General features: G+C 47.6%; 1 protein-coding gene across 2 annotated transcripts in view; it reads left to right on the plus strand.

Moving 5' to 3' along the window:
* The window catches only part of LOC116229698 (gamma-aminobutyric acid receptor subunit beta-4), a 65,544-nt gene that overhangs the window by 1,166 nt on the left and 48,407 nt on the right, over positions 1-15,971 (plus strand). For both annotated transcript variants that reach the window (XM_031594352.2, XM_090150219.1), the window contains exon 2: positions 2,468-2,556. In XM_031594352.2, coding sequence (XP_031450212.2) covers positions 2,468-2,556 — 89 coding nt within the window. The remainder of the gene's footprint in view (positions 1-2,467; positions 2,557-15,971) is intronic.

Consider the following 15,971-nt stretch of genomic DNA (forward strand, 5'->3'; position numbering starts at 1 on the left):
TGTTCCCATAGTTATAAGCATGCACATGCGCAGAGTCGTGCCCACCTTCTGCACACTATTTGTGCATGATTCTAATGTGTATGGACACATACACAGACATGCTTAGAAGCAAATGTGTAAAGAGCAGTGCTCACATCAGCAGCCTGTGCTCAGACATGTCCTTGCATGTGTATTTATTTGTATATTTCTTCTGCTTATGTCCCAGACAGACATTCACCTACAGTCTCAATGCACATCCCTGCACCTTCTGGGGACAAACTGCTCTCCCATGTGCACATGCCTCCAGCTACTCCCACTCATCCCTTCCAACAGCACAGTGCGCATATATGTGGATGTTTGGCTGCAAGTGTGTGTGTGTATGTGAAGCACATGCACGCCCACACAGCCAGGGACATGGTATTCACAAATTCAGCTCACAGGCTGGATGGATGTGCTCCCTCGGCGGATGCAGACCCACATTTGCCAGGAATAGCACTGACATGCAGCTGCTCGCCCACAGCTGGGCAAATGCACAACTTGCCTGCTCAGCATGAGGGAAGTGGCTTTTGGGATCAAAAAGAGCACTGACAGACAAGAAACTGTGCCCTTGATCACAGTGCCAGGTTCTGCCCTCATGGGGCCAACTGATGGGGAGGAACAAGTCCCTCTATCCCTTTCTCCCCTCTGCCCCTTACCTCATGGCCCCTGACACATTGGTTGCTTTCTCTGCTTTGGTTTCTTTGCCCATATCAAAGAATCATAATTCTGAGCTCGTGTCCTGTGTGAGGCAGAAGTGCCTAGCCCCTGAGAAATGCATACTATGTTTATATGTTGAATATGGAGATCTATGAACATAAAAATCTTTGTGCCCATAGTGACTATCTAGAAATGAAAAATGCCTATGGACACTAACACAGTGAATACAAAAGTGCATGGCGAAAACTTGCATACCTGCATAGAAATCCACAGGTGTGAACACCTTTGCAAGCACAGGCACAGTGCTGTGAAGACATCCACCTGCATGCACCTCTCTGGCCTTTTTACAGTGATTAAAACAATGCTCTCCAAGGAAAAATCTTTGTAAAGTGCCCCGCCAGGAGTGCAGCTCAGTCACAACCCTGGCACAAATGCTGAAGGGTTTGTGTCTGCACCAAAGCTGGGCCAGCAAGGTGTGCTGGCTTGCACTGCACATCACTATTTGGCTGAGAGATCCCTGCACATCCACAGCCTCACTGCACGCCCAGTCCTGCCAGTCCCACATGCCTCCACCCACTCCTGTACTGAGAACCTGGCCCCAGCTCATGGTACCCATCAATTCCTGCTTCTGTGCACCTGCATAAATCGTGTCCACACCCCAGCTTGTCCTCACAACCCAACAGGGCACCTGTAGTCCCCAGCATGTAGACACATATGCATGCATTTGTGCACATCTGTCACAGCTGTAGCCTTGAGCTCCAGTGCTTTGATGTGTTTGCATGCCCGTGTGCCCATGCAGAAGGCCATGCATGCCCTATAGAGTCTGCCCTGTGTGTGTGTGTGCAGACACACGGACATGTCAGGACAGACACTGATGTCCAGCGAGGCGCAGGATGGCTGGCAGAGGTAGTGCCATGGTGCGGCTTTCCTTTGACTTAGATGGATGTGGGAGGCAGTGCTGACAGGGAGACATGCTGTTCTGGTGGGTGACTGCAAGGAGCAGTGCTTGTTACTGCCAGGGACCCTATTTCTCTTGCAGAGCAGGGGATGGAGGGTGGTGCAGGGGCTGAGTTCCAGGTGACAGAACCTATATGCCCCACAACATAGAATAGGCTCAATATTTTTAATATCTTCTGCATTCTGGTCTCCTGCCTTTGGTTTTGCTTTGCCTCATGGGCTGCTTTTAGAGGGAGCACTGTTCTCACTGAGGTTGCTGGGGGGGGGGGGGGCTTAAACTGCTGAAGCAAGGGCAGCTCTGCATGGCAGTCAGGGGGCCAGAGGGCAGGGCACCGTGCCCTGGCACACATAGCAGAAGATGGACCCTGCCTCCCAGCTCTGCCTCTTGATTCGCGTTGCTAAGAAGCCATGGTGATGCTGAGTGGCAGAAAACGAATTTTTACATGGCAAAGATTGGCTGTGTGTTATTACACCGCTTTTTCCTCTGCTTTAACAGCATGAAGACATATCTATGCACACAGGGAAGCAGAGCTTGCACTGGGTTGTAGCAGCGCAGGCTGGATGCTGGGGGCAGGTGTGCAGTGGGGACATCAGAGCATGGTAGTCCATGAAATCAGGGGAAATCAGGGGAAGGTACCCAGAAAAGTGAATTGCTGGCCAGGGTACACTGGGCTGTGGGATGGCAGCTCAGGTTGTGTCTTCCTGTGGGATGCAAAAAGTCCTGTGGGATGCTGTGGAATATGAGGGATGCTGTGATGGTGCTGGCTGGTTGGGATCCCCATGCATGGGCCTGGGAGCACAAAAGATGACGAGAATTTTCTCCCTTTTATTTCAGCCCATCCACTGGGAATATTTCTGTGGTGAAAGAGATTGTGGACAAACTGCTGAAGGGCTATGACGTCCGCCTCAGGCCTGACTTTGGAGGTATGGTGACAGCCAATTGCGGGGAACAGAGCACGGGACCCTGCCTGCACCATGCATCATCCTGCAACACGCTCCCTCCTGCCTCCTCCCTCATGTTTTCTTCTTCTCCATGGTTTCCCTCCACCTCTCCTCCCACCCTGCCCTCCCTTCTCTTCCTCATCCTTCCCCATCCCTGGCTCCTTGGCCTCCCCAGTGCCTGCTTTGGCCCCTGGCTCAACTGAGTGCTGAGCTCTGCAGGGCACAGGCCAACTCTCCTGGTCCAGATTCAACATTACTGAGTGCCACTGGAGATGAAAAGTGTAGAAAAAAGAGGAACTCTATCCAGAATTTGCACTGTCTGCAGGCAGGGATTGTTCATGGTAGGTTGTTTCTGAGAACATTTTACTGAGACACTCTGGATTTTCTCTACCTTGAACTTTCCTCCCTCATGGACCACAGTTCATATCTCCATAACTTCTGCTGCTCCTGGTGCCAGATTTTATAGCTGCTTTCCTTGCAGAGGGTTGGGATGTCCACTGGCAAGGCTGTCAGTTTGTCTGTACCCCTTAGTGACAATATGGGATAAAATATTACCTGGAGAGCCTCTGGCCTCACTGTTGTTCAGTAGGAGATGGAAGGATCTGCAAATTCCTCTCTTGTATTCTGTGAACACAAAGGAGAATGGAAGGGATTTGCTCTTTGTCACTGTGGTGGACATGAAGTATGAGATAATCCTTGGATATTGTCATACTGCAGGGCACTGCTGAGGTCTATCTGTTGTGAAGCTGCAAGCACTAGAGATCCCACCACTGACCACATGGTCAGAGAACATCCCAAGAAGGTGGGGGAGTTGGAGCACTCCTGACTTCACCTGCCACGCTTGGCTGTTTTCAGTCTTCTCTGGGCAATGCCAGTTCCTCCTCAAGAGGAGGAATGTAGAACTGGGGGAGCTTCAGCCCAAGGAGGTCAGATGTTCTCCAGACAACTGCTGGGAAGCAGATTCATTTATGGGAAAGGGATGCCAGAGTCAGTTCAAAGGAGGGCAAGGGAGGAATTTTCTCCCACAGAACTTGATCCAAATCTCCTTGAAACCATAGGTAAGGGAATATTGCTGTGGATTTCTTTTTTTTTTGAATCACCCTGGTGACATCAGAGCAGCACAAGGTGCTGCTGGCACTGGCCTAGTGGGGGCTGTGGGACGGGGCGATGCTTGTTCCTCCATGGTGCAGCTGGGTGTCGCTTCAGTGCAGTGGGGTACAGCTTTGTGAGCATATGCAAGACAGCAGGATTCCTCCTTCTCCCTCCTCTCCTTTAGATGTGAGACATGGCTGGATTGTTTTAAAGGTCTATCTGGGAAATGTGAAATGCCCCTATTAGCTGACCTGCCCCAATCAGAGGAATTGGCGCAGTCACATTTTATGAGGAGGAGAGAACTGCAGAGATGACATAAAAACGGTGAGGAAAACGATCTCCTAAGCCACTGAGATTATTATGATACAGTAAAACAGCAGGTGACCTGGCTGCATGAGGGAACAGAGCAGAAGGGTGTGAGGAGCTGTAGAGGTCCTGCACTCCCAGGTCCCTGGGACACCCATCTTGTCCCTGGGACACGCCACCCCATCCTTCAGTCCAGGTGCTGCTACTGGAACTACCAGGTCTGCGCAGTGCATGGGCTAGGCTGAACATGCAGTGCCTCCTTTCTGACTGTAAAATGGATGTTTTTGAGAAACCATTGCAGTTTATTTGATTTTACCTTGAATTCCCAAAGTACATAATGCATTTTCCTCGCTCAAGCTGAGCAAGAGAAAAAAAGCAGTAGACTTAATTCTGGTACACGTCTCAGTGCTACCTCTCTCTTGCCCTTCTCTCTGCTTGGGAGTGCATAAGACCCCTCTGGCAGTACCCATTACTGTGCCTTTGGTGCTCAGTGTGCAGAGACACCCTAACTCTTAGTATGTCTGACCCTCTGCTCTTGAGGATAAGATTCTGTGTGGAAAAATTGCCTCTGCAGCATCTGTAAGTAAGGGAAAGATGGATTGAGAGGTAGATCTGAAAACTGGAGGTCATTAGCTTTGTACACCCAAGGAAAAATGGTGGAAGTCTCCTTGCACCATAGCTGTCTCCAGAGCTCAACAGCTCTCTGAGATTTTGGGGCAAATCCATTGCTAGGATAAATCTAGAGAGATCACACCAAGACTCATCCAACCTGTAGTGGCTTCTGATCCCAGGAGATGTGACGACTGTTCTGTTCTCCAGGACAGTGCCCATACTTCAATGCTGGGCAAGATGGGTGTAAGCCATCTTTGCTTGAGAAGGTGGTTACTCTTCACCCACTTGCCTCTCATTCTGAGAAGATCAGTTAGGGTGAGCTATGAATGGCTAAGATGGCATCTTGGTGGAATGGTAAGTTCTAGTTGAAGATATGGCCCAAGAGGAACAGCACAAGGCTGTCTTGGCGCTGGCACAGCTCTGACCAAAGTCTCTAATTGGACAGGGAGATGGGAGCAAAGCAGCTCCTCTTCCCTTCTGGCATAAAGGAACACATTCCCCACTTTCACCCTCGCACCCTTGGTCCATTAGTCTATGCCAACCATGATCTGACCCTGGTCTATCCATAATGCCAGGCTTGGTTTTGAGGCAGTAGAGTTCAGGAATCAGATGACTGTCCTCAAAGTGAAGAATATTGCTTCCCTCCTTTCCCTGGAGAAGAAAGGATTTCCAGCAGCACCAAAGACCTTTGTGCTGCTGTCTCCATTCAAGGGGCCTCCTTGTCCCAGCACCCCCATTGCACCTGGGATGTGGTGCATCAACAGCTCCAAATGCAACTCACGGTTTCCCAGACCTCTTTTTTTTTTTTTTTTTTTTTTTTTTTTTTTAAAGAGAATGAGAACTCTGGCTAATGCCAAAAGGAGGACAGGCCTGCTGGGGATTGCAGTTCACTTTTTAATTTTGAGATGCCTCGTTAGCTCTGGGCTGAGCTGAGTGGCTGAGAAGCATCAGCCACTCACTCTCCTCCCCTCTCCCCCACGCCCTGGAAACCCATTAGGCCGATGAGCAGGTCGGCTCTCAGGGGTGATGTGGTGGCATTGAGTGTGACATGTTCACCTGGGAGCTGAGCTGAACAGCAGGAAATGTGGGAAAAAGGGGGAAAAGTTGGAGCCATGTGGGGATGATGAAAAAATCTGGGAGTACCTCCTCCAGAAAGCCATCCTGGGTCAGCAGAGGCTGCCTGAGGGGGTCAGAAGCCAGGAGAAGTGGAGTAGAATGGGTGATATTGAATGGATGCTGCATGGACAGCAGGTACATCCGTCCTTGGGGTGCAGCTGATAAACCCTTCTGGCCTGTTGAGCCCTGGCGATTCCTTCTTACTTTCCAGATACTGTCCTCCAAACCCTAGGTGAGCATGCCAGATCGAGGAAATGTGGGACAGTGGCACATATGCAGGGGCAGCAATGCTCAGTTTCAATGGGCTCAGCGTGGATAAAGGGCAGAATGTCAACACAACACATTTCTAATGGGCTTGGCCAGGATTGTGGTGAGGATCTGGAACAGGTTTGGAGGAAGTATCTGCATGGCAGGAGAAAGATTTAGCCAATCTTCTGAAGCAGAGATCTCTGTCTTGGTACTGCAAGAACGGCAGTGGAAGGGAGGGAAGGAGCTTTTTAGGGAGGTGCTGGGAAGCCTGCTCAGTTTGCAGGAAGCAGGGCAGCTCACGGGGAGACCAAGTGGCAGTTGCAAGAATCCAATTGGCCCTGCCCTGGGGGATCCATGGCACAGAGCTCCGTGTCTTCTTTTGGGTGGGTTGCCAGCCAGGTTATGGCACAGCAAACAGGATATAGCAAACCCCTGTGTAGAAATGGACGATGCTGCAGATCTGTTCTGGGAAGCATCACAAAGCTACGGGTGGGGAAGAGGGAGTTTTCAGAGCAGTACCCTGGTTCTTTTAAGTGCTCTTAGGCACTTGCTTTCAGAAGCATTAGTACCATAGAAGGGGGAAAAAAAAAAGAAAGAAAGATACAAAAAAAAAAAAAAGGAAAAAGAAAAAAGCAAGACAAAGTAAATGAAGACTATCTTGCCCCAGGGTAGAGAAGCCAGTAAAGGAATGGCAGGAGGATCCCACTTGAGCTCAGTGACTCAGCTCCTCTCTGTTGGTGCAACATTTCCAACCTGAAACTTTGTCAGACTTTCTTTTCTTCCAAGGAGCTAATGGAAAGAGGACCCTGCATGGAATCTTTTACAGATTTTAGTCAAAAAATAAGGGGATGTTATTCCCTGCTCCTCATCCCCTGCCTACCTAGGAATGCAGGGTTCCTAATGCTGCTCCTGAGTGATGTGCATGTTACCTGAAAATGTGTGGCGAAAATGGAATGATGGCATATGTTTCTGTGTTTCCTACATTTCCATGCCTGTGTGTTCAGCAGCTCTCCCCACTCCAGATTTTATTCAAATTTCTCTAAGAAGAATTAGGACGTAGGGGGTCTTGGATCCAAATGAGCCTAAGATTAGGGCTCTTAGCTCTGCTCCTCATCTGCCATGCAGCATAGACCTGGCTTCCCGGCTTCCATCAACCTTGCCCTGTCTCACTCCTTTCTTTAGACATGAACCCCTCTTTCAGCTGCCCTCCCTGCTACTCCTGCCCGCCCTTCTGCCCTCATCCCTCTCTGCTCCATCACACCTGCACCCTCCTGTGGTCCCAGCCTCCTTCATGCCTTTCTTGTTCCACAGCACTTCTTCCTCAGGGGCAATAAAGGCCACCCCAAGTTCAGTGGGCCTGAGGGCAAAATCCTCAGCCATTCCCTGTGTAGCAATGTGGCTTAAAACCCAGAATTGTAAAAACAAACGATTGCTGATGCATAAAGTGTTGCAGTGAAGCACTGTCAGTAGTTCAGGGCTTGGAAAGCAGCAGGGCTGGCAGAAGCAGCAGTGTTGGCTGGCACCAATGCAGCAGGAGGCGCGGGGCCGAGCCCTGGCCCCCCAGCCCAGCATGGCTGGGAAACAATTGGTCCCAGTGGCACTGTACTGGAAGGATGGGAATTTGGTGCCTTATGTAGGCAGGGCTGGCAGCGTTGCATAGTGCTAAGGCTCCCTGAAAATGTCCCTGTTTTCTGCTGCGTATAAGGCTTGGCTACTGTGCTCCTGTTGTGTTGGTTTTTTTTTTTTTTCCATGTAGCTAGTTTGCTTTCACTTTTCTGAGGAAAGAGGGGAAATTTTAGCCAAAATGATTCAGATATTTCTGAGAACAAGCCGAGGCACATATGTGATAGGTTTTTTTTCCTCTTTCGAAATGCTGGGGGGGAAGCCAGCAGCACCCCAGCAGGGCTGGCCCTCATGCACACACAGCTGCTGCCCAGGGCCATCATCACCCCAGCATGGTGACACTGGCATCTAGATGTCACTACTTCCATCCGTCACAGTGTGGCAGGGAGGGAGAGGCACCCTGCAAGATGGAGCTGCAATCCTGCCCTTCCAAGGCTTCATCTTCAGCACTGCATCTCTCTTCTCTTCCTTTTCTGTGGCAAAAATGTTAAATTCTCAGAGTGGCCAGATTCAATTTCCTCAGTGCTTCTGAGGTGCCTTCAGCCAACACTTCTGCAAGCTTTGGAACAGAATTGGGTCCCAGCAGGATGGCACCCTTTTCTCCATGGCCATCCTTCACTGTTCGCAGGAGAGACTGTTCAGAACTGAACACACATTAACCTGCTGCACTTCGCAGCTTGACACCAAGGTGGGAGATATCACCCTTCCTCCCCCACACCCATGGGGAGCAGCTCTGGGTTTGAAAACAGGAAAGGAGTAAGCAGAAGAAAGAGAGGTATGGAAAAATTAGCAAACCCTCATGCCATCCAGGACCAAAGCGAAGGTAGATATGCCACCAGAGCTACCAGTAGTTCCACTCTTCTTCCTAAGGAAAGGGTTTAGAGAAAAGTGTGTCCTTGCTTGGTAAATTGGCTGCAGCTGCTCGGCCCCTGCTTCTTCCCCCATGTATGTGACTTCTGGCTCCAGACCATGGGTCACATCCTCTCTAGGGCTAATCCAGAAAGAAGATGACAACCTCCTGCTGTTGTGTCTTACTTCATTAGCTGAAGTGGCAGGAAATGAAAGGATCCAGTCCTTCTTGGGACATATGTGGATGTTAACACATTGCCACGTTATGGGATTTCTTTTTTTTTTTTTTCACTTTGCTCTTTTTATAGGAAGTACGTACTGTGAAAAGGACTTTGAGACTGTAAAGTCAAATATTCGGGACTGTAGAAAAGCCACAATCGAGGTTGCTCCCTGGCTCTGCATTTGTTCTCCTTGTGAGGGTGCGTCTGGAGGAGAGCTCCAACAACTGCTTCCTCATGCACACCTCCACAGAGCACCCGGGGGATGATGCTGTTACACATGGAGATGCTCCTTCATGTTCCCCTCACTCAAAAGGGGCACAGGCTGGCAGCATGGTAGTGGGCATGAACTGAAGTGGTCATGGAAAATGATTAGGACAGACTGAGCCAGGAGAAGTTGGTGAGCTGCACATCTGATGCAAAGCCTCAGACTAAGCATGCAGACACCAGCTTATGCTTAGGCTTTCTTGTCTGCTCCATACTGAGATATGCTCCTACGGAACTAATTGTTTCAGTTTCTGCTGTCAAATATGTAAGAACAGTGTGAATATCTTCACACTTCCCCTCTGAGGAGTCAAGAGTAGCCCTGCTGTGGGGTACCCAGCCAAAACACCCGATTTTCCAGAATGCTTAGCAGTGTTACATTCAGCACATGACATGTTCAAAGCATGGTGCCTATTGATATCAGACACAGCTGTGAGTGCTCAGCCCCATGTCCCAGTAGGCATGCCCCAGTAGGCAGTCCACGACGACCTATAAGATCTGGGTATAGGACTGTGACACATCCAGCACTGGAGAACAGGACACAGCTACACAAACAGCTTTCCTTTCCTGAACGCCTCCCCCTCACTCACTGCATGGCGATAAGATTTTCAGCAAAGCAGCCAGGGACCCCACTGACAATATTGTCCTCCTGTATATAATCCTACATCATCCTTAGAGCAAATCCATCCTCTACTGAACAAGGAAGAGGAATGAACAAGAATCCTGTGAACTCTCTAATTAAGAATTGCCTATATAATGTCCATTCAGCAGTGGGCATGATTTCACTTACGTTTCATCCATTTTGTTTCTTGGGCACAGTAATATTTTAAAATGTTTAGTCCCAACCTCCAATGTGACATATCTTGCAGACTCCTTGTTGCATGCTGAACATACTTGTGCATCCATCTGTGGCCCCAGAAGATCTTTCAGTGTTAGGAAGCTCTCGGTGGTGTGACAAAGACAGCAATGAAGATGGGTTCTCCTGACTCTCAGTGCAAAGTAATGTTGGATTTGGGTGTCTGAGCAATCTGAATGCCTGCCCTAGAGAAATGCTCAGTATCACCTAGTGTTATTTACTGGATTCATTATCCAGTGAAAGATATGAGGGCTTAGTGTTACCCATGAAACCATTACACTTTCAAAGCAACAGACGTTGACTCTTCTGTTTGTGACAAATTCCATGTAGGACTGCTGCATTCAGTAGCCCTCCTCTTTCCTTGTCCCCATGGGCTGGTGCAGTCTTTCTGTGCCACTCCATCCAACCCCTGACACAGCCACCATGGCTGGTGAAGGGCTCTAAGATCTCTTTATCTCTAAAAGAAAGATGTCATCATCCTTTTTGCAAAGTATTGATTCCGGGAATTTTGCCTCTTTTCTTAGTCACACATTTTTTTTCTCTTTTATTGCAGATTACAATGTATTCAAGTTACTGATTGGCATAAAAATTTCCATGATTCTTAATTAATTAACTAATCAAAAGTAGGTTGTTGTTTATAGCAAGTCTGGAGGATATTTGCCATCTCACCTGGACCCATCTTCCACCTTGATTAATATCTACATAGCACCCAACCATTTCTGAGGCTATTCCTGCCAGTAAGCTTGCATTCCAGGGACTGTCACTACAAGCAAAATGTAAAAAGAGTGCAAAACTCACTAGTGCAAGTCCTTTTGATTACTCAAAATACATTCCCACAGCCCTAGATCTGTTCATTGGAGCAGCTTTACATACACATCTTGTTTGTTTCTTAAGAATCCCAGAATCCCAATGAAGCAGAAGAATGTTTTTAACCCATAGAGCACAAAATATAAAACACAGGCTGTGTGTGCATGTCAGTTTTCTCACCTGTGTCTGGTTCAAAAATAAATAAGCAAAAGGCTACTAAAGTGTCAGGCTGAACTGATGTAACACAGTTCTTCAGCCATAGTGACAGCATTTGGTGTGGAAGACTAAGATCCATTCTTGCAGATAGCCCTTGGTGGGTTTGTTAAGTGTCTATTTATATCTTGATATTTCATGTGAAATATCATGCACTTGTTAAAAACATCACTAGAAACATGGACAAGACAAATGATGTGCTTAATGATGGCATAAAGCCCATTAAAGGAATTCACATCATGTATGTGAGAAAGGGAGGAATGCTGGATGGTGGAGCTCTGTGGCATGAACAGATTTGTCGAATAAACAGGTATTCTATTGATCCAATGACTGATCCTGTTCCCATTAAATGGAAAGCAGCTGAGCTTGGCTCAGTCAGCCCTTCTTCCCAGGCTGTAGGAGCACCACTATTTGCTTTGAGCAGGGTATGAATTTCAGACCGCTTTGGAGAACACTGATCATGCAATTCCTATAGGCTATTCTTCTGATTCTGGCATTTATTCTTGGTTCTGTGTCAGAGCTAAAAACTCTTTTTCTTCTCTGATCTTCCCTCCCTCCCTTTTCTGTTCCTTTCTATTTCTTCTGCTCTTTGTAGTCCTGAAGGAATAGCGCCGTTAAGTAATTGTGCACTTAGAGATGTCTGTGCTTCTGACAGGGGTGAGCCTCAGCCAAACCTACCATGGCTTGAATTTCCTTCCCCAGACCTCAGGACCTCTTAGTTCAAGTCTGGGATGGCTTGGAGTACAGTTATGGTTGGAAAAGAGCCTCTGTAAAAATTACATCTTGTTGTTCCATATTTATTCTCCCTCAGTGGTTTCCATGTCAAATTTGCTCAGTTTACCAGTCAAAACAAGATATTTCTACCTGCCAGCTCTGCCAGCTCAGCCTGGGCTCTGGAAATCAAGCTGTGCTCTCTCTGCTCTGGACATCATCACCAGCCAAAAAGGATTCTTGAATCGGGGCTGAGCTGAGTCTGATTTTGATTATGCAGGAATATAATTTGTTCTCAGGTAGTATTATGGGCTCGGTGTGATAGATAGCAGCAAGGTTTCTGTGCTGTACAAACATTGACTAACAGATCTTCCCCACCTGTGGGCTGATGGGCTTCTGCTAGCCCCACTGTGTATCTATAGACACCAAGAGGCGGCAGCCTGTTGGGGGTGGCACAGCAAAACCTGGGGCAGAGCAAGGCATGGAAATGGAAAGATCTGCTTCCTTCTGTTGCTCTTTATTCAGAAGAGCAGACCCAAACACTGTCAGTGTCCTGGTCCACTGTTTGGTCACCAAATAGCCTGTGAAACCTGCAGAGGGAATGGGTACATGTGCCCTTCTTTTGCTGCAGAGAAATGTCCATAGGAAGGGCCATAGGAAAAGCTCTGACATGCTGTGGGTATTCATTTTGTTCACAAATAGTTCCCCTCCTGGTAGACAGGAGAGTATTCCCCACAGCCTTTTCAGAAAATACAAGATTTTGAACAGTCATTGGCTGAATATTTGGAAAATAAGGCGTGAGGCAGATAATAGACTCATTGGGTATGATTGTGCCATATGCTAGAGAAATTGGAAAAGGTGTCCCAGATTTCAGAGTAGTTCCAGCCTCTCCTGTTCGTGTGCTTCTAAAATGACTGTCAGTGCCTGCTGGAACAGACACCCTGCCATTCCCTGCCCAGAACAAGACTCAGACCTCTGAGCCAGCAGGGTTATCTTGGCCTTTAAAAGCAGTAGTAAGCTTTTGTCTGCTACACAGACCAACTTCCACCAAGAACAATGACGCAGAAGTACCTTGGTACCCAGAAGTATCTTATCCAGTACCTATGACACTTTATCATCCAGTGCCAGTGTTTAGAACCAAGGCTCATCAGGCAGCTGGGAAGTAAGAACCCCAGACTGCCCTTTCCCCTTCCCTGGGTCATAACTGCAGTAGTGCCGTGCAGCTATGAAAGCTTTACTCATCCAGAGATCTTTCCAAACACATCTCCTTTCAGCTACCAGTTAGCTTCCTGATGATCTTCTTGCTCTCTTGCTCTTCTCTTGCATGTTGGCTGCATTGGCACTTACGGATTGACATGGTAGTGATGGGCTGGTGGTTTGTCTAGGTGGTCTTAGTGGCCTTTTCCAAACTTAACGATTCTGTGATTCAATCAGGCAACCCACCTGCAGACTTCTTTCTTTAAGACAGGAGAAGTCTCTTTCAGGTTAGGAATAGCTCGTGTTTTGGGTAAAGGCAGGTCCAGCAGAGGCACTGTGGTTCTGCACTGAGCAGCTCAGCAGGGAATGCACAGTTGCCAAAGCTCCACGTGTAACACCAGAGCCTTCCCTCCAGGACAGGAGGCCTCATAGCTTCTATATGGGACCTTCTGGTGGAACATTGTCCCATGAAGAAAAAAACCTCCTCCAGACAGAGAGAGGAAGCTCCACAAGGCAAACAAGGCTGTGTGTTAGGTCTGCTGGCTTCTGGGGAAGGGTCTCGGGTTGGCAGGATATTTTTAGAAGAGAGGGAGAGCATATGTGATGATCTGAGTTTTAATTCTTATTCTCCTTTCATTTCAAAAATAGAATATTCATCAGAAGCTCCTCTACATGTTCTTTTTTTTTCTATTGCACGCTTGCTCCTTGCTAGGATTTGAAGCTGAAGAGAAAAAACTGATGAGTACTCAAGTTAATAATGTGTGATTATTATGTTGATGAATTGATGGAGATGAATATATATGTAAAAGCTCTGCAAGATTTGCTCATCCATGCATCCTGAGTGAAAGCAATTATTTTGGTGAACAAATGGCGGTTGTATCTCTTAATAATACGTGCTGGGGTAAGGGATGGCCTGGGAACTTTGGTTCTGATGAATCTCCAGGACAGTTTTGCAAAATGATAATTAGCAGAATGCTGGAAACACCAGTCTGGGCATCAGTCTTCCAAAACTGACCAACTTACAAACATAGATCCTTCTTCCTATAGCAGTCTTTCGGTTCTCACTCATCACCTATGTTATTAAGATTTTCTCTGTCTTCATGTGGAGAAAAAGCAGATCCTGAACAAAGCACATCCCTGACCGAGAGACCGGGAGATAAAAACATACAATCCCATATCTATCTATGGAAGGAGGGAGGCTTGTTTGCATGTGCTTTGCTTCTCGTGATTTCTAACTCAGGCTCAGGATTTCAATGTGAACTCCATTATATTTTTGGGCCTGACTCACTGTTTTTTTTCATGGCAATACTTGCACTGTAAATTATCCTGACCTTCGCTGTGCATAAGCCTGGGGCACCGTGTGACCCCAGAGCTCTACCTCCAAGATGATCTACATACCCAGGAAGGTAGGGGAGAGAAGGGAGCAGGTGTGTGATACAGACGGGTGGTGGTGGGCAGCGTCCAAAGTCAGCATCAGCTAGAGCCCTAATAGCAGTGTATTGGGAAGGATGAGCTAGGCACTGAGAAATGCTGTATCTCCACCAAACACCTGACAAAGGTAACAAGGAAGGAATGGCCATCTTGCTCATGGGGACCCCAGCCACTGAATTTGCATCATGCTGTGGGATAAAGCACCACCAGCAAGTCATCTACCAACAGGTATGGCATTGGGCATAGCAGGGCTGTCACTACTGTCACTGGAGGTCTCAGCCCTGAGTATGCTCTTTGCATAAATCTGATGTGTGCTGACCTGTTCATTGTTTTTCTTCCCTTTTCTTTTTCTCCCCATGCTGTGCATGTCCTATTGGATTCACCCAGAAATCAGAGACTGTGGTATCCTTTAAAGACACAAGTCTATAAAAGTGATGAGGAAGTGTGACTAACTCATTAATGACTGAAAATAGAGGGAAAAGGAAAACACCTTCTTGTTGTCACTTTGTTAAAAATGTCAAGTCCAGATATTTTGTTGTTGTTACAAATACTTCCAAGACAGAGTAATGGATTTGATATGAATGGAGAAGCTTGTGTTAACCCATTTAAATTAATTTGGTTCGGCTCATTTTCAGCTAAGGGGATTAGATGGCTCAGGATTTGGTAATGTATGAGAGCGTTTTCCTAGAGAGGTCACATACTCACATACAGCCCAGGTCTGTAGTTGTTTGGAGGATGATGTTTCCAGGGCATCACAGAAGCAAGCATCTTCCATGTAGGAGCATTCACTAACAAAAGTCCAGTGTTGAAAAGGTGGATCAGGACCTTTTCTCTGAGAGGCCAGATGGAGTGCTCTGAGAGGTCAGATGGATATGAGGCAGACTAATGGGTAATGTATGAGAAGTTTCTACAGCTGCCAGTTGGTATGACTGCTAAATGGCCTCAACTTTGTGCCATCATGGCAGCCTTACCCAATGGGAGGAGGCGGGGTGGGATGCCCCCCTTATTTATAGCACCCCTTCTGGCTGTGGGTAGGAGGATAGTAGTTTGGTGCTGTGGTCTTCCCAGTTGTTTGCTGTATTCCTGCCTGTTAGGCTGCTGCAGGAGAGTCATGGTGTGGTGCATCCAATACTAGGCTTGACCCCAGTGGATAAGTTCCTTCTTGTGTGGCTCAAAATACTAAATGTCTGTGGATGATGCTTTCTAAAGATCTACTCCTGTCTGCTAGTCCTGGAAAGCCAAATAACTAGCAGTGGGCTAGGAAATGGGAACCAAAGGCTTCCCAGACTCTCTGAGTTGGGGATTGGGTAGCTCTGAAAGCAGGAGGAAGATGATGGCCCTGAGAGCACAAGGGGTGCCCTAGCTGGAAGTGTAGATAGAGCAATGAGGGCCTGAGCAAAAGCAGAAAAAATGGATTCCTTCTGAGTCCTCCCCAGCTTCCTCAGGTGAATAGAGCTCTGCCCAGGTGCTGTGCAGGCCTGCAGGGAGATGCACTTGCCTGCCAGCATCTTAGCGGAGGTAGGAGGGAGTTTTATCAGGTGGAGAAGTGTGGAGGTGGCTAATCAGTGTGGGTCTGATGGTTCTTGCTGCTGGAGGAAAAATACCTGGCTTCAGTTGATCTGCTGTCAGTCTACGACAAATTCTTGTTTGGGAAGCTCCGTTGCCTTCCCACTACCACTTTTGGAGGGGTTTAAGAGCTGAAGGAGTCTGGGAAATTCAGTACCTCTGCTTTTTCTAGAGCCAGCTTAGTATCACTGCAGGGAAATGTAATGTTTTACAGGAGCACCCTTCTCTGCAGAAAGGGATGTAAAAGCAAAATCCTTCAAACTATGTATTTACTCTGTAGAATGCAA

Source organism: Phasianus colchicus, chromosome 14, assembly GCF_987193195.1.
Source record: "Phasianus colchicus chromosome 14, bPhaCol1.hap1.1, whole genome shotgun sequence".
Lineage (NCBI taxonomy): Eukaryota > Metazoa > Chordata > Aves > Galliformes > Phasianidae > Phasianus > Phasianus colchicus.